The following is a 26,383-nucleotide window of genomic DNA, read 5'->3' on the forward strand; positions in this document are numbered from 1 at the left end:
TAAAATCCTGAAATGGATTCTGAAATTCAGCTGTCCAAATTAAGAATGAGGGATATGTGGCTTAGCAATAGTGTGTATATAAAAGTCTTCGGGCTTTTAGTTGATAGGAAGCACAATACAAATCAACATTGATGTGGCTGCCAAAAAAGTAATTTCAGTTTGCCATGGTATTTATTAATAGAAGTTTAGCATCTAAAATGAAGCCATGGGGTTTTTTTCTCTTGATTCTGTGTTCTTTAGAGTGCACCTGGAATCTTATGTGTAGTTCTGGATTATCCTGGAAGAGGATTACTGACAAACTGGCACATATGAAGAGAAGAGAGAGGACAGGGCAGTAAAGGAAATTGAGGCGATGTTATATGAGGAATAATGAAAGAAACTGGAGTATTTATTTAGCCTGGCCAAGAGGTGACTCATGGTGGGGTTAAAAGAGAGGTCACAAGGACTGCCTGCAAATCATTGAAGGGCTATGATATTAAAGTGAAACTAGAATTGTTTGTTAAATTTTTAAGATCCAATGGATGACATTTTTGAAGAGAAAGAATTAAATTTAAGTGTAAGGAAACATTATCAAGAGTTGCAGCTAACTCTTGGAAATGAGTCCCCTCTCAGAAGTCTTTTGTAAAGCTATTGCTTGAACCTACTTTTCCATTGAAAATCTTCATTACCCTGGCATTTTCACAAGATTCATATCTGACTCTTATTTCCTATTCTTGGAGTTTCAGTAAGTTATCATTTTATCCAACAATTGATAGGAATAATTCTTTGATCATTCCAAAAACTCCAGTTATTTACCATTTGAATTGTTTATTTGAAAGTTGGTTTTCCTGGCACTTAAACTTTAAGACAGACAAACCAACATGATAGTATTTCACTGGTGAAAGAATAAGGAAAGGAACATGTGGATAAGCTGTGTACTGTCTGTAACTGGGGAGCAGGACATCTGGTCGATCCTGCAGATCTGGTGATTGGGCTTTCTGGAGATGGTGCTGATAGCTTCTAAAGATTGTCAGCCTCCAAGGTATAATGTGAATCAAAGCTATCTTCCACCTGGAACTTCTGTGATTTCATGTAAATGTAATATCATGAGTAATGGTAAGTCTGTATTTTCAAAGGGAGGAACTTGTACCTGTTGGTCCCACTATGGTAGCCTGGGCAATTTTTAGGGAGTCATGAAAAATAAGACCTGAAACTACCATTTTGTTGTCGGGTGGTCATAACACTTCTAGCCATTCTAGGTGTTTGTTTCTTTACTTTTTACTTTGTTTTTTAACCTCACCTTATATCACTTCTTATCCTATTTTTATTTCTTTGTACTCTTGCCTATTTTTTCATTTTATGGAAAGTTGAAATAAGCAGTATCCAAGTAATGTATGCTCTGTGTTCATATCATCTTCTCTAGGGTGAAATCGAGGAAATACAATGTTATTGCTCTTCTGTATGATTTGTGTTGGTCTTTTCTCTGCCATCTCTGCCTTGAGGTCAGGTACTATGTTTTCTCCTTCCTGTATAACTCCCCAGGTGTCCAATATGTCCCATCTGTGCATGGTGGGTTTTTAATAAATGTTATTGACTGATTTACTGACTGTTCACCATAGCAAGAAAACAATGCCACGTTTTATTCCAAAGAGGCTATCGTGTATTGAGGCAAAGTGTTTCAAGAGTTCTTTGAGGTTGAAGGTAAATATCTGAGAAATTCTGAAATGTAAGAGTGTGAGATTCTGAAATATATTTAAATTACTTCCTTGTTTTGAAAAATGCTTGAATAATGTTTTTTCCTGTATGCAGTATAGTAATTTCCTTTTTTCTCTCCAAAGAGATCTTTTTAGTTGAAGATGTGCTAATCTGGTATACATTGTTTTTTTAAAAATTATTTTGTATTCAAATACTTTTGACTGCTTTAGAAATTTTTAAAAATCAATAAAAATTAAAAATCAACATTCTCCAATATTTTCCTTTAAAATGGAGCCATTTGGGGAGTGCCTGGGTGGCTCATTTGGTTAACTTCTGTCTTCTGTTCAGGTCATGATCCTGGGGTCATGGGACCCAGCTCCACATCGGGCTCCCTGGTCTGCCAAGAGCCTGCTTCTCCCTCTCCCTCTGCTGCTTCTCTTGCTTGTACTCTCTCTCTGTCAGATAAATAAATAACTAAAATCTTCAAAAAAGGGCCATTTGGGGACTTTTTTTTTTTTTTTTTTTTAAAGTAGGCTCTTTGACCAGCATGGAGCCCAAGGCAGGGCTTGGACTCACTACCCTGAGATCAAGACCTGAGATGAAATTAAGAGTCAGACATTTAACCAGCTGAACCACCTAGGCACCCCTGGGGGATCTTCTTGAAAAATAAAGTTCTTTGTTAGTATTCATCGTATAAAAATATTCTTTGCTTTTAAAAAGGGCTCACTGTAGAGTTTATTTTTTTTTTATTTATTTTTTTTTTCACTGTAGAGTTTAAATGGAAAACTTCCCAACTGTATTTTCAAGATGATTTTATTTATAAAAAAATAAATTAACTCATAACCATTGAGTAAACACTTTCTAATTTATTTGTATTTAAGTCAAGATTAAAGTGGAACAAATTTTTACATCAGATTAAAAAAACATCTTTACTGAGATATAATTCTCATAGCATCCAACTTACTCTTTGAAGGATACAATTCAGTGGCTTTTTAATATATTCACAGAGTTGTACAACCTTCAATATTAATTTCGACATTGATTTTCATCACCAGTAAAAGAAACTGTGTACTCGTTATCATTAGCAGCCCCTCCCCGCCCCCCACCTCTGGCAGCCATTAGTCTACTTTCTATCTCTATGGGTTTACATATTATGGACATTACATATAAATGGAATTATTCCATAATTATACACTATTTGTGGACTTTTGTCTTTGACAGTTTTCACATAGCATAAAGTTTTCAAGGACATCCATATTGTAACATGTATCAATACTTCTTTCTTTATAGCTGAATGATAGTCCATTGTATGTATTTGCCACATTTTATATCTACATTGATCAGTTTATGGACTTTGGGTTGTTTTACTTTTTGGCTATTGTGGACAATGCTGATGAAAACATTCATATGCAAGCTTTTGTGTAGACATGTTTTCACTTTTCTTAGGTATGTACCTAGCAGTGGAATTGGTGGGTCATAAGGTAACTCTATATTTAACATTTTTTGGAACAGCCAAACAGTTTTCCAAAGTGATGGCACCTTTTTATATTCTCACCATCAGAGTATGAGGATTCCAGTTTTTCCACGTCTTCACCAACACTTACCATTGTCTTTTTGATTGTAGCAATAATAGTTGGTGTGAGGTAGTATTAAATTGTGTTTTTTTTCTTAAGATTTTATTTATTCGAGAGGCACCTGGGTGGCTTAGTGGTTGAGTGTCTGCCTTTGGCTCAGGTTGTGATCCGGGGGTCCTGGGATCAAGTCCTGCATCAGACTCCTTGGAGGGAGCCTGTTTCTCTCTCTGCCTGTGTCTCTGCTTCTCTCATGAATAAATAAATAAAATCTTAAAAAAAAGAATAACATTAAAAAAAGATTTTATTTATTTGAGAAATAGAGAAAGAGAGAGAGCATGAGCAGTGGGAGGGGCAGAGGGAGAAGGAGGAACAGAGGGAGAGAAAGAAACAGACTCCCCACTGGGCAGGGAGCCTGATGTGTGGGGCTCAATCCCAGGACCCCAGGATCATGACTTGAGCCGAAGGCAGATGCTTAACCAACTGAGCCACCCAGGGCCCCCCCAAATTGTAGTTTTGATTTTGATTTCCTTAATGACTAATGATGTTGAGCATCTTTTCTTGTGCTTATGAGTCATTTCTATATCTTTTTTGAAGAAATATCAAATATTTTGTCCATTTTAATTTTTAATTAATGAAAGTTCACCTTCTTTCTTTTTTAAAAAACATTTAATTCTGGTATAGTTAGCATACAGTGTCATATTAATTTGAGCTGTATAATATAGTGATTCAACAATTCCATACATTAGTCAGTAACAATTCCATACATTACTCAGTACTCATCAAGATAAGAGTACTCATAATCTCTATAGCCTATTTCACCCATCCCCCTGCCCACCTTCCCTCTGGTTACTATCTGATTGTTCTCTGCAGTTAAGAGTCTGTTGTCTGTTTGTCTTCCTCCCCCCACCTTTGTTCATTTGTCTTGTTTCTTTCTTTCTTTCTTTTTTTAAAGATTTTTATTTATTTATTCATGAGTGACACAGACTGAGAGAAAGAGGCAGAGACACAGGCAAAGGGAGAAGCAGGCTGTATGCTGGGAGCCCGATGCGGGACTCGATCCCGGGACTCCAGGATCATGCCCCGGGGCCGAAGGCAGGAGCTAAACTGCTGAGCCACCCAGGAATCCCCTGTCTTGTTTCTTAAATTCCACATGAGTGAAATCATATGGTATTTGTCTTTCTCCGATTTATTTCACTTAGCATTATACTCTCTAGCTTCACTTGTGTTGTTGCAAATAGCAAGGTGTATACACACACACATATCTTCTTTATCCATTTATCTATTGATAGACACTTGGGTTGCTTCCATAGTTTGGCTATTGTAAATAATGCTTCTTTGCCCATTTTTAAGTTGAATTATTTCTCTTTTTATTGTTTAGGTATAAGAGTTCTTTATTTATCCTGGATATAGGTTGTCAGATAATGTGATTTGCTAAATCATATATTTCCTCTTTTTCTGTGGATTGTCTTTTCACTTTCTAGATAATGTTCTTTGAAAGACAGGAGTTTGAGATTTTTTCTGAGGTTCAGTTTATATAGTTTTTCTTTTGTTGTTTGTGCTTTTGATCTCATATCTAAGTAAACATTGCTTAGTTATGAGGATTTATTCTTATATTTTCCTCAAAGAGTTTTATAGTTTTTGCTCTTACACTTAGGTCTTTGATCCATTTTGAGTTAGTTTTTGTATATGGTATGAGTTAGGGACTCAGATTCATTCTTTTGCATGTGGCTATCCAGTTGGCCCAGCACCATTTATTGAAAAGACTCTTAATCTGTTCAGGCTACTATAAAAATTACCTACACTGGGTGACTTAAACAAATATTTATTTTTCACAGGAGTCTGGGAAATCTGAGATCAAGGTGTTGGCAAGTTCAGTGTCTGGTGAGGTCTACTTCCTAGTTTATAGACAGTTTGTCTTTTCACTTACCTCACATGGCAGAAGGGGGCAAGGGAGCTCTCTTGAGTTTCTTTTATAAGGGCATTAATCCCATTCATGAGGGTCCTGCCCTTATGACTTAGTCACCTATTGAAGGCCTTCACCTCCAAATGCCATCACATCGGGGATTAGGTTTCAACATGTGAATTTTAAGGGGATGCATTCAGTCTGTAGCAGACTCTTTTATTTTTAAAAAAATTTAAATTGTGGTAAAAATAACATAAAATTTGCCATCTTATTTTTGTGTATATTTCAGTAGTGTTAATAACATTCATATTGTTGTACCACTAATCTCCATAACCCTTTTCATCTTTAAAAACTGGAATTCTGTACTAATTAAACAGCTTCTAATTCTCCCCTTCTGACGGCTCTTGCTAACCACCATTCCACCATTCTTTCTATCTCTGAATTTCTCTATTCTTGGTACCTCATATGAGTGGGCTTATAAAGTATTTGTCTTTTTGTGACTGGCTTATTTTCACTTACCATAGATAGCATCCTCATGTTTCATCCATATTATTTTAAAAGGCTGAAGAATACTCCATTTGTGTGTATACCACATTTGGTTTATTTGTCTGTCAGTGGACACTTGGGTTGTTTCCACTAGGCTATTCTGAATAATGCTGCAGTGAACATGGGTGTACAAATGTCTGTTTGAAACACTGATTTCACTTCTTTTGAGTATATACCCAAGAGAGTAGAATTGCTTGATCATATGGTAATTTTGTTTTTAAATTTTTGAGGTACCACCATATTGTTTTCCACATCAGCTATACCATTTTACATTCATATCCACGGTGTACAGGGGTTCCCATTTCTCTACACCCTCACCAACACTTGTTATATTCTCTCTCTCTCTCTTTTTAAAATAGTAATCATCTCTTTTTTTGATAGTAGTATTTTTTATGAGTGTGTGGTGGTGAGAAGACACTTTTTACCCTATTGAATTGTCTTGGCAGCTTTGTCAAATATCAATTGACTATAATAAAATAAGTCATAGGGATGAAAAGTATAAAACAGGGAATATAGTCAATAATATTGTAATACACTTGTCAGAGAGTATTTTGTAATGTATATAATGTATATAGTGATTATTGAATCACTGTGTTGTACACCTGAAACTAACTTAATATTATATGACAAAAATACTTCACTTGAAATTAAAATATTCAATTGACTATAAATGTGAAAGTGTTTCCAGACTCTGAATTTTATTCCATTGTTCTTATGAGAGTAGCACACTTTCTTGATTACTGTGACTCTGTAATAAGTTTTAAAATTGGGAAATGTGTTTTCCAATTTGTTTTTTTTCCAAGATTGCTTTTTGGCCATGCTGGCACCTTTGCATGTCTGTCTGACATTTAGGATAAGTTTGTCAATTTCTACAAAAAAGCCAGTAGGGATTTTGATAGGGATTGCATGAAATCTGTGGATTAATTTAGATAGTACTTCCATCTTAACAATATTAAGTCTTCTGATCCATGAACATGAGATGTTTTTCCATTTATGTAGGCCTTCTTCCATGTCTTTCAACAATGATTTATTGTACAAGTTTTGCACTTTTACAAGTAATGTCTTTCAACAATGTTTTTGTGTAAAAGTTTTACACTTATTTCACTAAATTTATTCCTAAGTATTTTATTCTTTTTGGTTCTTTTTGGTTGTAAATGGAATTTCTTTTAAAAATTTCATTTCTGGGTTATTCATTGATAGTGTATAGAAGTGCAGTTGGTTTTATACATATCTTGTATCTTTTTTTTTTTTTAATTTTTATTTATTTATGATAGTCACAGAGAGAGAGAGAGAGAGGCAGAGACACAGGCAGAGGGAGAAGCAGGCTCCATGCACCGGGAGCCTGATGTGGGATTCGATCCCGGGTCTCCAGGATCGCGCCCTGGGCCAAAGGCAGGCGCCAAACCGCTGCGCCACCCAGGGATCCCCATATCTTGTATCTTGCAACCTTACTGAACTTATTTGGATGTGTGTGTGTGTGTGTGTGTGTGTGTGTGTGTGTGTATGCCTTAGGATTTTCTATATGCAAGATCATGTCATCTGTGCACAGAGATAATTTTGCTTTTTCTTTCTGATCTGGATGCCATTCATTTTTTTTTTCTTGCCTAATTGCCCTAGCTAGAACCTCCAATCCAGGGTTGAGTAGAATTGCCAAGAGTGAATTTCCTTGGATCAGATTTTTAATCTGTAGTGTTTTGGAAATATGTATACTGACAGTGATTGTTTGAGAACTTGTAAATCCAGCTTTATGTCCTCTTGTAGTAACAAAAGTAACAGACTTCTATTGGAATTTATAATGCTGTTTATTTTTTGAACATTAATAGACAATAGATTCTAACTTGACTTTCTCCCAAACTTTGATGCCTCTCCTTTTTAGCTTTATAAATTTGTTTTCTAAGTGTCACTAAAGCAAGCCAATTGTGGGACTTCTAAAAACATATCTCTGATGTAAATGTCCTCTTCAGGAATTGTGAGTACTGAGTATAGTTGAATAAGAATGAATAATCTTCTGAACTTTATTCCTATTATAGATTTTTGTCAGTACTTAGATATCCAATTCAGAGAATAGAATTTTTTTTTCATGTATTAGAGCATTTCTTGAATATACTCTGCATGTTACACTTTGACCATTGGAAATATGAAATAAATATAAGCATGTTTATTCTCTGAATGCTTGCAAGTTATTTAGGAAGATCAAGCATATGTACTTATCTTATACTGCTCTGCATTTGTGGTTCTGTGTATAATGTTCCTGGCTCCCTAACTAAATGTAAGGTCCTTTAAATTTTTTTTTATTTTCTTTAATTTTTATTTATTTATGATAGTCACAGAGAGAGAGAGAGGCAGAGACATAGGCAGAGGGAGAAGCAGGCTCCATGCACAGGGAGCCTGATGTGGGATTCGATCTTGGGTCTCCAAGATCGCGCCCTGGGCCAAAGGCAGGCGCCAAACCGCTGCGCCACCCAGGGATCCCTAAATGTAAGGTCCTTGAGGAGAACCATCTTTGTATTGACACAGTGTCATAGTGCCTCACATATGCCATGTGTTTATTATGAATTCTTGAAATTAACAGAACAGGAAAAACCATATAATACTACAATGAAATACTGAAGTGAATGGCATAACCAATCAGTACTGTTGAATGTCAGGGGTAATGATGATCAGTGTGTACTGGATTTATTAGGAAAGTCTTTATGCAAGACAAGGTAATTAAATGGACTCATGGTTGGAGCAGGGTTCAGAATTTTTTTTCATTGGATTCATGAATGTATGAACTAGGTCATCTGGGCCTGGATAGAGCTGTTTGCAGCAGGAAATACCCATATGAGAAACATTTTGGAGGAAAAATTGAGGGGACTTGTTTTCTAAGAGTATAAAGGGTGTGGGTAAGGTCAAAGAAGACATTAAAGTCACAGCATGGGAGATTAAGGAATTCCTAGAAATAGAGAAACCAGCTAGGGGAAGAGAGGAGTGGGAAAAGGGACAGTCATGAGCATGATTTTAGACTTGCTGAGTTTGACATTAAAATACATAGTATGTAGTTAGAGGAAAGAAGGCTCAGATGAGAACTGAGGTCAGCGTATCATTGAATATCATTATGAAGATATTGTTTGAGAAGGAAAAATGATTGGACTGATAGAATTGTGTGTGCATGTACACACATATACATACCCTTATATGCTAGAATCCAATATGTGTGTTTGATTGTTGATATACTAATCTACGGGTTGGCATTAGCAGAATGATGAGTACTGGTTCTTGGGTAAGCAGGGGAAAAAAGCTAAAGGAGGGGACAGGAAAGGAACAGAGGTAGAAGAACTTAACACAGATTTGCTAAGGAGACGCTGTAATTTGTCTTGTATTTCAAAATGATATTAATAATAACTAGTAGAACTCTCATATCACTTACTAAGTGCTTGCTGTGTGCCAGACACTGTGATAAGGCATGCTATCTCTATTTATCCTCACATCCAGTTTGTGATATCAGTACTATTAGATTCCCTTTTACTGATAAAGAAACTAAAGTCTAAAGAAGTTAAAATTTGCCCAAGATGAGTTGAGCTAATAAATAATTAGGATACATTGTGGATGATATAAAACTGACTTTCTTGATTCCAAGCCAGATATTCTTTCCATTATACCAAAGGTTTATGTGTTTAATTTCTTCAAGGTAAAGTCTTTATCTTTAGAGAAATAGTCCCCACTAGAGGCTTATTAATTAGCAGGTAGTGACTGAACAGTAACATTTCCTATAGAAAAATCTGCATATAATTTGGATGTGGCTGCTTCTGCTTTTCTGCTTGGGTGTTTGTATTTATAATGTGATAGGAGATAAAACTTTTTTGATTGCATATTGTGAATATTTTATTTTTTATTTTAAAGATTTTATTTATTTATTCAAGAGAGACACAGAGAGAAGAGAGAGGTAGAGATACAGGCAGAGGGAGAAGCAGGCTCCTCGCAGGGAGCGTGATGGCAGTACTCGATTCCGGGAGTGGGATCACACCCTGAGTCAAAGGCAAACTCTCATCTGCTGAGCCACCCAGACATCCCTATTTATTTTATTTTTAAAGATTTTATTTATTCATTTTAGAGAGAGATTGCACATGAGAGTGGGGAGGAGCAGAGGGGGAAGGAGAGAGAGGGAGAAAGAATCCCAAGCAGACTCTACACCTTATGGAGTGTGGAGCCCTATGGATGGGGGGGTGGTTTGGGAGTGGGAGGTGGTGGTGGCTTGACCTCACGACCCTGAGATCATGACCAGAGCTGAAACCAAGAGTCAGATGCTTAACTGACTACACCGCCCAGGTGCCCCTGTGGATATTAATTTTAAAAGACATTATCAGTTCTCTCATTTGAAGAATTAATCATTCAGAGAGTGCTTCTCAAATTTTTTTGTTAAACTAATATAAACTATAAACTAAACTTCTTTTAGAAGTGTTTCTGATGTATGCCTCAGAACATTCGTAAATTAGCAAGGAAATAATAAGGGCCTGATGTTTTCTTTTTTTTCAGGGGACATCATTTTCAATGCCCAATACCCAGAGCTGCCCCCTGATTTTATCTTTGGAGAAGATGCTGAATTCCTGCCAGATCCCTCGGCCCTGCATGTGAGTACTGCAGGCTTGTTTCGGACGATCTTTATTTGTTGAAGGAAAATAAAATTAGCTTTTGACAATTGCTTGAAAGATAAATTTGCCAAACATGTGGGGTTTTTTTCCACCCCTTTTTTCTCTATCCTCTGCAATAAGTACAGCTCTTCCTGTTCCAAAATAGTTTAAAGAAAAGATTTTTTTCATTGCAGTTCTACTTTCAGACTATTTTGAATTCAAATCTCTAGCATATTGGTTACAATATTTTTACTTCAGCCTAAAGAGACATGTTGAAGACATTTCTTTATTTTAATTTAATATTTCATGCCTGCAATCAATTTTCTGATGTTTACTAACACTTCATCACAGAGCTTGTTAGGGGAGTGTTTCTTGGCTCTTCAAGAGGACTTTTTTTATATAGAAGTGAAAGTGGCAAATTTGGACTTGTATCCATATTATCTCATTATTATCAGAAGGGTAAAGACCAGATTAAGTGTTCTTGATTAAGCAAGACCAAAAACTTTGTAGTTAAAGTAAAATGTTTCTGGGGTTAAAAGCAAGGAAAGGAGTGGTGGTACTTGTCAGAGCACATGTGGTTTACATAAAAAATTGTGTGTTTCACATTGCTGGTGGAGAAAAACATGTGCCATTTTGTTTAAAAGGTCTGACCAGACAAAATGTCTTTCTTTCCCAAGTCCAGTTTTGCTTTGATGCCTATACTGTAAGAGGGTTTTGTTTTTCAAAACTATGTTCTTTGCTTTGTTTTTTGGATACATTTTGTCTCAAAGTTTTGTAATTAAAGATTTTGATGACTTACTTTGAAATTTTGCCCTCCTCCCTTTTTAAAAAGGGAAGTGTTAAATGGGAAGTATGAACCCAAACCTAAAGAATGATCTTAAATTTTAGAACACAGCTGTAAAAATGCAATTGGCAAGAGTAGGGTAGGTTTGTTGCAAAATTTTTAGTAATTACACTCAAACTGTTAGTTGATTTTTAAAAATTTGTGGTTTAAACATGATTCCTTTAGATACTATATGTTGCATATTCACCTCATATTGAAGCTGAGGGGTTATCTAGAGAAAATGAGGCAGAAGTATCTCTACAGGCCTCTTCTGTGTTAACACTGCCAGTGGAGGCTAGCATATGCTAAATGCCAAAGATGTATTGTAGGCTAAGTGCTCCAGGAATTTCAAGAAGGTTGTCAGAAAAGGCTCTGTAGTAGGGGTGAGACTTGGACTCATTCTTGAAGAATGAGTGGAGAGTATGGCAGAGAGCATTTCAAGTAGTGAGAGTGACATAAACAAATGAAGCATATGGTATGTTATAGAAGAAGGTAATGACAGGTTTGGTGAAGTGTAAGTCAATATAAGGAAGGGCTAGGAAAGTTTAGAGAGGGAAATTGGACTGAGATTGTGAAGAGCATTGAGTTTTAAGTTAAGAGTCACAGAAGGAAATGATAATTGGAGAATCATCTTGCAGCAATGTGGTCAACATAATGGATTAAGGAAAGATTGAGGATCAGAATTGAGGACTGTTGCAAAAATCTGGAGGAGGGAGAAGGAAAGGGCTTTGAGCTAGGATGATCCAAGAGGGAATACTCTGAAGGAAAGGATAAGAAATGTGTTTACAACTTCTTTTTTTTGGGGAATTGCCTTTAAAATTTGCAAGACACATCTTCAATAGTGATAACTATTGTGAGAGCATAGAATTTAAAAGCCAAAAAGGACTTTGAAGTTCAACTTATTCCACTTATTTTAGTATTGAGAAAATTGACCGAGAATTATATAATTACTTAATTGTGTCAGAGTTGATGTTATAACTTTACTCTTCTGATATTTAGTCCCTGAGTGAAGTTTTCACAGATGTTTTTTAGATTAGCTTAAGAGGAACAACCAAAAAATAAATAAAAGAAATCAAAGCACTGTATCTAAAAGAGAGATTACAAATCTAGGGGAATACTTTCTCTTTAGCTGTAGTCAATCTGAGCACTCAGGCAGGCTATCCAGTGCTTCTTCATGGACCAGTGGTTTGGGTAAGCCTAGTAGAGCAACCAGGGTATACCCTCCACCAGCTGGTGAGGTCCTCCCAGCTCTATAGGTGCCCTTTATGTTCGTTGTCTGTCATCGGCTAACACACTAGGGCAGGATACATGTCAGCAGACATTTCTCTGAGCATAGCATGCCTCTGAAGGACTTTTCACTCAACAGTTCACAGGCTGTGGTTTATTTCTTCAATTCAATTCAGCCTTTCTCCCCCTCCTTCCTGAAATGCGCAGAGCACAATCACTAATAACCTGGTTAGTCTGTATATGGTTCTGAATGAAAGGGAGATTCTGTATTTTATCACCCATGGAGGAGAGAGCAGAATGTCTAGATTTTTCTCTCTGAAGTACTAACTATAGGAGGGAATAAATATGTACCCTTAGGTTCTGGGAGCAGAGTCCATAGTCCAAAGTAGTTGCTATGGCAAATATGGAATTTCCTTGAAGCTTCTGGGTTTTATCTTAAAAATTAGTAAAAATTATTTTGCATTTGATTCTATAATATACCTGTACTTTTTAATAAAAATTATATTAAATTATAAATATATGAGAAAAAAACATGTCCCAGTTTGAGAAATATAATTTTTGAGAATATGTATGATCTATTATTTATTCAATTTATTTAAACCAGCTTCTTTTTATAAAAGGGTTTGAAGTAACTTAAATAAAGGATACACATAAGGTTAATAAAAATATATGCGACGTACTCTAATCCATCAGATGGAGCCACCTCTTTTTAAACTTAGGCTTTTCATTCACAGAGATGAGTTTCATTAAGAACTTTGAGATCCTGAGGTGAATGGAAAATACTAGATAGAGATACTAGATCCAGATAAATATGAGATAGATACCAGAGATAGGTATCTCGTAGATATTGGGGAACCAGAAAATCATGGAGTTGTAATTGTGGTTGTCCAATGGTTCCTACTTCTGGCTATCCACTATATAATTTAGGAAGCCTGTTAAAAATACAGATTCCTGGATCCCACTGGAATCTGAATAAGACCTGTTAGGGAGCTGAAAAGTCATTAAATTCTCTGGGCCATTTCTATGTATTAGGTGAACTGCCATTGGGAATCACTGATTGAATCCATATTTTATAGTAACATCTCCAACAGAAGGCCCATTTGTCTTTGTTTGTTGTATTTCCAGTGAGGTATTATTTTCTATTTTGGGGACAGCTCTATTTTTTTTTTTTTTTAGATTAAAAGCTTTTTTGAGGCATAGTTCATGTGCCATATAATCTACCTATTTAAAGTGTATAATTCAGTGGATTTTAGTATATTCATAGAGTTGTTCAACCATTACCTTATTAAATTTAATTTTTTAAATTGAGGTATAATTGACATTTTAATATTATATTTCAAGTGTACAACATAATGATTTGATATTTGTGTATATTGTGAAATGATCCCTATAGTGTCTAGTTACCATCTATCATAATCAGAGTCAAATTTAGAACATTAGCAGTCACTTCCTCTTCCTCCACACCCCTACCCATATTCACTCTAAGCATTAACTGTTCTCCATTCCGTCTCTGTGGATTTGCCTGTTCTGAACATTTCATATTAATGGAATCATATAACATGTGGTCCTCTGTGACTGACCAATCTCATTAGCATACAGTTTTCAATGTGTCATATATCACTCCTTCATTTTTTATTGCTAAATAATACTACATTGTATGCATAGACCACATTTTATTTATCCATTGTCAGTTGATGGACATTTGGGTTGTTTTCATATTTTGGCAATTATAAATACTGTTGTTGTATGGGCATATTTTAATTTTTCTTGGATATATGCCAGGGAATAGAATTGCAAGGTCAAAGGTACCTATGTTTAGCTTTTTAAGGAACCGCCAGACTGTTTTCCAAAGTGGTTATACTGTTTTATATCCATGCCAGCATCTAAGTGTTTTGGTTTCTCCACACCAACACTTGTTATTGTCTGTCTTTTTTATTGTAGCCTATGGAGTGGTATCTCATTGTGGTTTGGGTGTGTATTTCCCTGATGGCGGATGATGTTTTGCATCTTTCCTTGTGCTTATTGGCCATTTTTATACCTTCCTTGGAGAAATATCTATTCAAATCCTTTGCTCTTTTTAAAAATTAGGTTACTTGCTTTTTATTTTTGAGGTATAAGAGTTCTTTGTATATTGTATCTCCATATATGCCAGAATTTTTTCCATTCTATGGATTGTCTTTTCACTTCTAGGTAGCATTGTTTAAAAGACAAAAATTTAAGTTTAACTTATCTATATTTTATTTTGTTGCATGTGCTACTGATTTTATATCTAAGAAACCATTGCCTAGTCCCAGGTTATGAAATCTTACTGTTATCTTCCCTTAAATACTTCTGTAATTTTTGCTCTTACATTTAGGTATTTTGGGCATTTTGGGTTAATTTTTTTGGGGGGGTTAATTTTTGTATATGGTATGAAGTAGGGACCCCACTTCGTTTTTTTTTTTTTTTTTGAGATTTATTTATTTTTTTCAGACAGGGAGAAAGAGTACATGGAGGGGCAGAGGGAGAGGGAGAAGGAGAGAAACAGACTCCCTGCTGAGCACAGAGTCTGATGTGGGGCTTGATTCTACAACCTGTAAGATCATGACCTGAGCCGAAATCAAGAGTCGGACACAACCAACTGATCCACCTAGGTGCCCCCCACTTCATTGTTTTATAAGTGGAGATCCAGATGTCTAGACATAATTTATTAGAAAGACTATTTTTTCCATATTGAGTTGTCTTGGCATTCTTAGGGAAACTCAGTTGACTGTGAATGTGAGGATGTATTTCTGGACTGTCAATTCTATTGCTTTGATCAATTCTATTGTCTTTTGACCTTATATCATTCCACACTGTCTTGATTTGCTATGACTTTGTAATAAGTTTTGAGATTGAGAAGTATGGGTTTCCAACTTTATTCTTTTTTTCTAAGATTGCTTTATGGGTCCCTGCATTCCCTAGGATCAGCTTATCAGTTTCTGTCAAGAATCCAGCTGGAGTTTTCATAGGAATTGCATTGAATCTGTAGCTCCAGCTAGAGATTTACTATTCACTATTTTCATTCACTTCTGCCTGGAAATCCCTCCCCTCATTTAATCTGAATAGTTTGTTCTTCTCCTATCTTCAAATTTCATTACATCAGAGAGGCCTTTCTTGATGTCCCTCTACAAAGTAGTGGTAGCACACTCCCCCATTACTCTCATTTTTTATCATGGCACTTATCACTATTGATAATTTTTTCCTTGCTTATTTGTTTGGTATCTCTCTGCTAGGATGACCAATGGCTGATGGGTTTTCTGGGATGTAGTACCTTCAGTGCTGAAATTGGATAGTCCCAGGTAAATTGGGATGGAGGGTTACTCTTGTTTCTTTACTGGAATGGAAACCTCATGAGAGAATGAATTTGTTTTCTTCACTGCTATGTCCTAATAACTAGAAGAGTGCCAGGTGTGTAGAAGTGTGCAGTACATGTCTGTTAGATTTCCTTTAATGTTGTGTATTTCTTAGGGGACTTGCTGGTTTCCAAGATTAGAAATATGTTTTAGATGGAAATTTCAAAATAGAAGAAGAGATTCAGTTTTAGAGAAACTGGGAGATAAAAATCAGCAGAATCTCTGAAGCAGTGATTTTCATCCTTGGTTTTGCAATGCCCTGTGGTATGTTTGGCTACCTCAAACGGCATTGTGAAATTCTTTCCCCCAAAAGTAATAATGATAATTCACTTTAATTTAAAATAAAATTGCATAAAGGAGGAAGGGTGGTTCATAGATTTAAATGAGAAGGACATGTTGCAATTATAGCAGAACTGGAAACCACTGATATCTGAACTCCTAGTTTGGAGAAGGTGAGGGTGATTTGGGGTTTGGGACAAACATCTTCAGGCTAGGAATCTAATGCTACTAGTTCCTTCACTGATTCTGTTCTGCTCATATGGAATGTATGTGTAGGAAGAATGCCAACACCTTGTCACTTCTGCCCTACTGTTCACTGTGCTACCTCCAGAAGGACATATTTAGAATGTCTCCTTGCAAAACAGTGCCTATCCCCTCTGTACATGAAATATGTGTGAAGAATACACTTTGCTGAGGTGGACTGCATGGCCTGCTACTGAAAAATACTGCCAGATGTGTGGTTGCTGTTCCTAGACACTTCCCTGTGTGGTAGCCTATAGCCTATTTAAAAGCAGAATTCTGTCATTTTTCAAATATTTATTTAATGCCTCATTTGAGATCTTTAAAAGACGCAACTGTAGCCCTAAAGCTGAACATAATGCTCGAGACAGAGAAGCAAACTGAATTGCAGCCTGAGGTGATATGTGCAGGGGTGGAGGTAGATTCATGTCGTGCTGTAGGGACATATGGGAGGAGAACTTTACCAGCTCCCTGTAGAGTGTCAGAGACTTAGAAACATTTTTTTTTTAATTTTTATTTTTTAATTTTTATTTTTTTAATTTTTTTTTTTATTTTTTTTAATTTTTTTTTAGAAACATTTTTTGATTGTTTATAAATCATCTGTGTTTTTATGTAACTTATAGTCCAATGACGTACCTACAGAAAAGTGTACAAATCACAAGTGTGTTACATAGAGAATTTCCAAAAAAGTAAACATAGCATGTAACCAGCACTTAGTTCGGGAACAGAGTATTTCTGGTTCCAGAAGCCCCACTCACTCCCCCTTCCTTCACTGTGATCACTTTGTGCAAGAGTAAACACTCTGCTGACTTATATCGCCATTGTTAATTTGCCGCTTTTTGATCTTTCTACAAATGGAATCAAACAGCATGTACTTGTGTGTCTGACTTCTTCCGCACACCATTTATTTGTGAACTTCATCCCTGTGGTTTATTGTTGTTGTTTGCTCATTCCATTGTGTGAGCATAGCATGGTTTATTTGTCCGTTCTAGTAGTGATCAACATTTGGATTCTTTTCTGGTCTTTGCTGTTGTGAATAGTGCTACCATGAATATTCTTATGCATGTTTCAGCAAATATGTGTGCATTTCTGAGAGGCATACACTGGAGGGTGGACTTGCAGGTCATGTGGTGTAGAGCGCTAAGGAGAGGATTGATATATACACCTGTGCATACACACATATAATTTTGAAGGTATGTGGTATAAACTAGGCTTTAAAAGCAGTTATACAAAACCAGAACATCTTGAAAGTACGAACAAGGTATACTTAAAAGGAGTAGAAGAGAACTCTAAAGAATGCAAACATAGCAGTTGTAGAGAGCAGCTACTCTGTGGCTGAGAGAGAATACCCAAGAGGTAATGAACTTGGAAGGCCCCAGGTTGAGGTGCCATCCTCCTTGTTGGAGCTTGGGTGTGGCTGCAGCCCACTGGATGTTAGACCTACCTGTGCTTGGGGGTACTGTAGGCCAGAACTGGTGTGGCCTGCTGGGTTCTGGTGGGCCAGTAAGCAGGCTGGAGGGTCTCCTGCATACTGCTGGCAGTTGCACCATAGGAACAGCTATGAAAAGTACATCAGAACCAGGATAAGGAGCTCCTTCCTCTGTTATGCTTTGCCCTGTTCTTCATCACTTTCTCTGGACAAGCTAAACATTGCACCAGCTGGCAAAGGAGAAGTGTTTGCAGGTTCCAGTCCCGGTTTCACAAACAGGACAAAGAAGAGTAGATTTGGAAGATGAGTGGCAGTACATGAATAACTAGCACAACTAGATAATGCCAAACTTCTCTTCCAGTTTATTGTTTTCTGTTGTGTCTAATCTGCTGTTAAATCTGTCTAATGAGTTGTTAATTTTAGGTCATATGTTTTTCAATTCATAATTCTTTGGGGTAATTTATTCTTTTCATCTCTAGTTTTCTTCATTTTATTGCACATGGTAATCATATTTATTTGCAAAACCTTATGAGCCAGTTCTGCTATCTGGAATATCCTAGGGTCTATTTATTTTGGGTGCTTTTTTCTTTAGTTTTCAATCATGTGGTTCTGTATTTGGCATTTCTTCAGTTTTGAGTGAATGTCAGACATTCCTGTTAAAAAAAAACAAACTATAGAGGCTTCAGATGATGTGGTTGTCTTATAGAGAGAGGGTTCATTGTCCATTCTCATAGGCAGAGAGTGTTGATTGCTCGATAACATTAATGCAGATGAGGACTTTGCTGGGTTGAGGCTGATGTATCTTTGGCAAGGGTCATCTGTCTGTGGTTCGTTGCAATTTCTGAAGCAGAGTTCTTCAGAGTTTTTTCTGAAGGTCCAATGGAGTGGCCAGTGTTCCTAGCACATTTAAGTGCCTTGGCCTATAAAATATTTTAAAGTAGAATTCCACATCATTTATCAAATATTTAGACACACAAACAGTGTGGATCATTGCCCCAATAGATTTGAAATCCTAAGGTTTATATTTTAAGACTGCTGATAGCTCTGCTCTGTTTTTCAGAGGTACTTGCTTAATTTTAGCTTTTTGCCCACAGGCTGCCCCAGAATTCATCAGATGTCTTTAGGGTAACTAGCTACATGTTTGAAGTCTCTCGAAACTCTTGCCAAAAATTGTGATGACTTTTCTGAGTCCAGCAGCAGCTTTGTTAGTGTGCAAAGCCTGGATTCTCAGCCTCTCTCCTTTGCCTGGAATTTGCAAATGTCCCCAGGGTAAAAGCAGAAGTAAGTTGTCTTACATTTTTTAGAACATACAATTTTACCCTTTACTTTCATAGCAAAAACAAAAAACTTTAGTGAACCATAAAATACTATTCTCTTTGTTGGCAAGAAAACAGAATTACTAAAAATTATCAATTTATAAAAATGTTTGACGTTCATAAAAATATTCAATAGCATTAATTAATAAAGTGTTAACAGTCTACTTCCTTTTTAATGAAAACCTACATTTTAAGTTCTGGTAGATTTTTCTAAGATAGAAGTAAGGGTAAACATTATTTAGAGGTGGCATATCTAGTTCTATTGAATTGAATGCAGCTTGGATTAAAAGGATGCATCAATGTATTACCCAAGTGAACATGGGAAAGTTACTAGAAATTTTGATGCAAAATTGGTTTATGTGCTGATGAATTATCTATTTGTACTTCTACCATTATCTGTTTTTACTTATCAGCCATGGAAGCATTTTATGAAGTAGGAAGAATGTTGATGTTATTCTTTGTAAGATGTACTTCCTAAGAGGAGATAGTGGAAGGCCCTGGTTTAAAGATGATGATTTATGATTTCATCTATTTTTCCAAAGGTATTGCTATTATAACCAGTTGTAGATTAAGGAGTATTAATATATACACATGTGTATATACACATATAATTTTGAAGGCATGTGTTATAAACAAGGCTTTAAAAGCACAGTTGTAGAAAAACAGAACATCTTGAAAGTACAAACAAGGGACATTTAAAATGTTCACTCTCATAAGACAAATGGAAAAAAAAGGCAAACTAAGTTATTTTTTGAAATCCAATGGCAAATATAACATTTAGCAGATGTTACCAGTTTTGATTTACTCGATTGAATTTGTAAAAATGCTTTTGGGAAAATGAGGTACAGAGTTGCATGTGAAGCATTTCAGCTCAAGAATTTGCTTATCCGGTGGAGTTATTTAATAATCGGCTTTTGGATTGTTCGTTGTCTTTGGTTGGTTGTCTTTGTCATCCTCTCTTTATCACCCCCTGTCCTCTCCTGCATTTTTCTCAGAGTTGGGTTTTAAAATTATGATAATGTATTCTTATTATTAGTAACACACACACACACACACACACACACACACACACACACAGGCGAGTGCCAAGAAAACAAACCTATAATCGTGCACAATTTAGAGATGAGTATAGTTACTGTGTTAATGTATTTACTCCCAGTGTGCTGGGTCTGTGTCACATGCACATGTGTCCTCTGCAGTTGTATTTTTTTTTACTTTATATATTATCATAAGCATGCCTTTGATGACATTACAGATTTAAGATTGGCTTCTATACTATTGACCTGTCTCTGATGGTTACTAGTTCCCCAGGCAAATAAAGATGTATCTCAAACCAGTCCCCTCCCTCCCTCCCTCCTTTCCTTCCTTCCTTCCTTCGTTCCTTTTTTTTTTTTTTTTTTTAAAGATTTTATTTATTCATGAGAGAGAGAGAGAGGCAGAGACATAGGCAGAGGGAGAAGTAGGCTCCATGCAGGGAGCCCGATGCAGTCCCAGGACTCCAGGATCACGTTCTGGGGTGAAGGCAGGTGCTCAACTGCTGAGCCACCCAGGCGTCCCCCCCCCCTTCTCTTTTTAAGATTTTATTTATTCATTTGAGATAGATATGGAGAGAGATAGCATGAGTAGTGGGGAGAGGCACAAAGAGAGGGAGAAGCAGACTTCCAGCTGAGCCAGGAGCCAGATGTGAGGCTTCATCCCAGGACTCTGGGATCATGACCTGAGCCAAAGCAGATGTTTAACTGACTGTGCCCCAATTTGTGAATTCTTAATAACTAATAATTGGTTATGGTTAATTACTTACTAAAAACAATTCATCATTGTAAGTCTGATGTCTGTGATCAGATTCTACTCATGTTTCTCTTAATAAGGGTGGAACGAAATTTTAGTAAAACAACATAGACTTGTTTTTGGCCAGCATCTGTATGGCATCAAGAGGACCTTGGTTTATCTGGAGAAACAGGACTTAATTGTAAAAAAAAAGGCAGGGGGGGGGAATATTGTAGCAAATGGCAGTATGTTGTCATGGCACCTTATACTACATCTGGAGCCACTACTATTTTGTGTAGTAATAGTTTGTTTCTGTTTTTGCCTTTTCTCAGAGCAGAGACTATATCCTACTCATCTTTAATTTCCCCAGCACTTATTTGTGGTGTAGGTACTTAGTAAGCACACACTAACATTTGTTTTTTTTAATGAATGAGTTTGCTAAGTACCACAATAAAGGCACAGGAGTTCTGATGAAGTAGTGATTATTGAGACTGTGGTGATCTGAGGCTTCATGGAAGAGGGAGGGTTTTAGCTGGATCTTTAAGCAGGGGGTGGAATTTAGAGGAGCGGAGGTAGGGGGACAGAGCTTACAGAGAAGCATCACAAACTGAGGAGAGCATATTGGAAGCACTGGGCAAACCAGTTTTGTTAGAGGAGAGTTTGCATAAACATACTAGAAAATAGAGTTGCAGAAGTAGATTGAGGTGAAATCATAAGGGGTCTGGATTACAAAGCTAAAGATTATTCATTACTAGTTTAGGCTCTGATTTTAAGAAACTATTGAAGCCATAGGTTTTGTTTACCTTTTAAAAAAAGTATGGTTTACTAAGATATTGAAGCCTTTGTGAGGTGTTCATGATCTAAAGATAACATTTTTTTCCCTGTAGTATTGAGGATTACAGAGATTTTGATACCTTTACTTTTTAGCCACCTGCTGCTAAGTACACTTCTGGAAATAGTTAACTTCATGTGTAAACGTTAGTTTTTCAGAGAAGTCAAATTTTTATTATATATTTTTAAAGAAAAATGTACATTTAATTGTTGATTATATTCCTTCAGAATCTCAAATTGATAATTTTATATTCTCTACTTGTTTCAGAGGCTGGTTTTACAACTCGTTTGCTGTGCGTGCTTTGGTATACAGAGCCTGATGAGTGAATAAACGTTAATAAACTTTTAATTTTAGAACTTTTCATTTTAGAATTTTGAGATTTAGAGTTACAAAAGTATTGCAAAAATAGTACAATGTTCCTGTATACCCCAAGTTCGCCTGTTGTTAACACCTTACTGTGATTCATATGTGAACATTAATGAACTAATATTTGATACATTATTATTAACTGAAGCCCATACTTATTCAGATTCCCTTAGTTTTTTTTCTAATGTTCTTTTTTCTGTCTAAGATCCCATCCAAGGTACCATGTTACATTTAATCTTTATGTCTGCTTAGGCTCCTTGTAGCTTATGGCAATTTCTCAGACTTTCCTAGATTTTGATGACCTTGACAGTTTAGAGGAGTACTGGTCAGCTCTGTTGATTACTGGGGTTGATTATGCTGACCAAGGTATTTAGTATTTATGTGTGTATTTATTTAAAACTTAATATTAGTACCAGTCTCACTGGTGGCTGTTGTGGGAATAAAGAAAGTAACATTTGAATGGAAAAATGGAAATAAAACTGGAGGTATGGAAACCAAAATGACCAAGGTCAACATATAATCATAACTCCAGAGGGCTTAGCAAATATTTGTATTTTTCAAAGAAGTCCTCTAGTTTCCCTATACAATTTGAAGCAGCTTATTCTGATTTTTGAGGTTACATTTAAACTCATATAAATGTAAAGTTTTGTACTTATAGAAAGTCTTTAGGCTTGGGATTATTTTGCTGTACTTGGGTTATCTATGGTGTTGGGAACATTAAAAATGAAAAGAGCCTTATAAATTTGAGCCTGGTTCTAATGTATGCTTTCTCCAACATTTTCAAAAAGCTAAAAAAAAAAAAAAAAAAAAAAAAAAAAACCTCGTAGCCATTTAAAAACATTTTTCAGAGAAATTATCTGCATCCGGCTGAGAATTTTATGCCAAACTGCAGCCCCCACACAAGCTTTGAAGAGCCAAGATATTTAAACCTGCAAAGTGCCAGCTCAACCCTTACGCTGGTCTGATGTAATCATTTAACCACAGAATGATTTGTAGCCTTGAACTGACAATGACTCAGTAGACCTTGTATACATTAAAAAAATGTTTTTAATCATTGGGATTATGAAATACCATAGAAGCACAGTGTTATTATAAGCAAAACATTAAACACATTTAATGCAGTTTCTTAACTGTATTTCAGGAACATTTATGAAGAAGACATATTGAAAAGTAAAAAATATGGATTATTATAGATTTTTAAAAAAAGAAAGGCAATAATTACTTATAGTATCTAAATAGGCTACCAGAGATCATCACTAATTTTAAATCAAAGGGGTCCTTTAGGAGATTTGAAAAAATTAATTGGTAAGAATAATGATTAATATAGCAGTTGTCTATAGTTTGTGTGTTTAAGGATACATTTAATTAATTAATTAATCAATTACTTTTTAAAGATTTTATTTATTTATTCATGAGAGACACACATACACACACACACAGAGAGAGAGAGAGAGAGAGGCAGGGACACAGGCAGAGGGAGAAGCAGGCTCCACTCAGGGAGCCTGATGTGGGACTCGATCACGGGTCTCCAGGATCAGGCCCTGGGCTGAAGGCGGCACTAAACTGCTGAGCCACCCAGGCTGCCCTAAAGGTACATTTTAAAAGGGTTTATTTATTTTCTTGATTTGGAGTTGTTTGCAAGGTTAGCATGAACATGAGCTCAGTCAGCCACTGTAGGAATTACTTTGAAAATGCAAAATTTGTTCCAAGGAAGTTTGAGTTTAATTTAAAAACTAATTTATTATATTAAAAGTATAAGTTAATTATTTGTTTTACTTTCCACTCCTACTGAGGTTCTACTCCTGAGCCCCAAATTCATTAAATCCACTCACTTTAAATTAAAAGCATTTCAGGGTAAGGAAAAGATGAAATAACTATTTCAAACATTTGAGCTTATATGTTTATATTGATACATGAATAGAACTGAATAGAAATAATGCTGAGACATTAGCTATAGATTTATGTTGTAAATGTATCTTTTCTAACTCACAGTTAATAAACCATGGCACTTTAATATTTTTTGAATGAGAAAATCCATAATGGTAATTTTCAAACTTTTAATACTAAAAATAAACAGTTGAAATACTATTCATTAATCTAATGACTTTAGCTTCTTGAAGAGAGCCTAGGAACCATTTCTTTATTTTTTGTTAATACTTTTTTTAGACCTTTTTTATTTATAACCATTAAAATTGTAATCTAAACTTTTATACTGTTTTACAACATGTTCTGTGAGAATTTTTGTTTTCTAAGAAAATAATGTAGTAGAAGATGTTTATAAAATTTAAGGTAAAGGGTTAATGAAAATTTTGAAAGTTGAGAAACTCCTTTAGTCAGATTAAAAAGTTAAGATTAGTTTAATAATACAGCTCCTTTTTTTTTTTTTTTTTTTTTTTTTTTTTTTTTTTTTTTTTTTTTTTTTTTTTTTTTTTTTTACTTTTAGCATCATTTTAAGACTGTAAATTTGTAACTAGCCATTTTTGGAAATCAAGGCATAATTCTTAGGTACAATTCTTAGAAATCAGAACAAAACAATATTCTTTATAACTATAGAATTGCCTCATTTAAAAATACTTCGCATTATGGAGAATTTCAAAGGAATACAAAAGCAGACAGTATTGTATAATGAGTCCATACAAAAGCGGACAGTATTATATATATAATGAGTCCTTATAGGTCTATCACCTAGCTTCAAGAATTATCAACTCGCAGGGAGGGTTTTTTTTTTTTTTTAAGGATTTTATTTACTTGAGAGAGAGAGAGAGTGTGTGAGCACAAGCAGGGACAGAGGGAGGGAGAAAAGCAGACTCTTTGGCTGAGCAGGGAGCGTGAGGGACTGGGGGCTCAAGACGGGGCTTGATCCCAGGACCCTGAGATCATGACCTCAGTCAAAGTCAGGCACTTAACCCACTGAGCCACCCCAGGCATCCCTACCATATTATTTTGAAGTAAATCTCGTATATTATGTCATTTCATCTGTAAGTACTTTGGTATTTGCTCAAAAATATAAGGGGTCTTTTATTTATTATTATTTTAGCATACAGCATTTTATTAATTTCAAGTGTACAATGTCAGGATTCAACAGTTCCATATGTCACCTGGTGCTTGTCACAAGTGTATTTCTTAATCCCCATCATCTATTTAACCAACCCCTCAACCTCTCCCCTCTGGTAACCATCAGTTTGTGGTTAGATTTTATAATTAAGAGTTTGTTTCTTGATTTGTCTCTTTTTCTACTTTGCTTGTTTGTTGTTTCTTAAATTTCACATATGAATGAGATCATACAGTATCTGTCTTTCTCTGACTTACTTTGCTTAGTGTAATAATATACTCTAGTGCCATCCATGTCATTGCACATGGCAAGATTTCATTCTTTTTTATGGCTGAATAATATTCCAATATATCTATATCTATATCTGTATCTAAATCTATCTCACATCTTCTTTATCCATTCATCAATTGGTGGATACTTGGGCTGCTTCCATAATTTGGCTATTGTAAATATGCTGCTATAAACAGAGGGGTGCAGCTGTCCCTTTAAATTAAGCTGTCCTGCCCCCGTGGCTCAGTGGTTTAGTGCCGTCTTCGGCCCAGGGCATGATCCTGGAGACCTGGGATTGAGTCTCGCATCGGGCTCCCTGCATGGAGTCTCTTTCTTTCTCTGTGTCTCTAATAAGTAAATAAAATAAAAAAAATAAATTAAGCTGTCCGTTTATTACCTTTTGGGTAAATATTCAGTAGTATGATTGCTGAATTATAGGGTAGTTCTATTTTTAATTTTTTGAGGAAACTCCATACTGTTTTCCAGAGTAGCCGCGCCAGTCTGCATTCCTACCAACAGTGCATGAGTGTTCCTTTTTCTTCATATCCTTGCCAACACCTATTGTTGCTTGTGTTGTTGATTTTAGTCATTCTGACAGGTGTGAGGTTATAAGGAATCTTTTAAATCTTTTATTTTATTTTATTTATTTATTCATGATAGACACAGAGAGAGAGAGAGAGAGAGAGAGAGAGAGGGGCAGAGGCAGAGACACAGGCAGAGGGAGAAGCAGGCTCCTCGCAGGGAGCCCGACGTGGGACTCAGTCCTGGGTCTCCAGGATCATGCCCTGGGCTGAAGGCGGCGTTAAACCGCTGAGCCACCTGGGCTGCCCCTATAAGGAATCTTTTAAAAGACGTAGCCAAAATACTATTACCTTGCCTAAAAAATTACCAGTAATTCCCTAGTATCATCCAGTAACTAGTTAGTGTTCAAATTTCAAATTGTCTGAACCAAAATCTGTACATTGTGATTGTTAAAGTCTTTTAAGTTTCTTTTAGTTGATAAATTTTCTCCATCTTTCTTTTTTCTCCATCTGCAGTTTATGGTTGAAGAAGCAGGGCATTTTTTGTGTGCAATTACCACAGACTGAATTTTCTTGATTG

The 26,383-nt window shown here is 35.9% G+C and overlaps 1 protein-coding gene across 8 annotated transcripts in view; it reads left to right on the forward strand.

Moving 5' to 3' along the window:
- Positions 1-26,383, forward strand: part of BABAM2 (BRISC and BRCA1 A complex member 2) — a 406,643-nt gene that overhangs the window by 75,513 nt on the left and 304,747 nt on the right. For all 8 annotated transcript variants that reach the window (XM_038561133.1, XM_038561135.1, XM_038561136.1 and 5 more), the window contains exon 4: positions 10,213-10,307. In XM_038561133.1, coding sequence (XP_038417061.1) covers positions 10,213-10,307 — 95 coding nt within the window. The remainder of the gene's footprint in view (positions 1-10,212; positions 10,308-26,383) is intronic.

This window comes from Canis lupus, chromosome 17, assembly GCF_011100685.1.
Source record: "Canis lupus familiaris isolate Mischka breed German Shepherd chromosome 17, alternate assembly UU_Cfam_GSD_1.0, whole genome shotgun sequence".
Classification (NCBI taxonomy): Eukaryota; Metazoa; Chordata; class Mammalia; order Carnivora; family Canidae; genus Canis; species Canis lupus.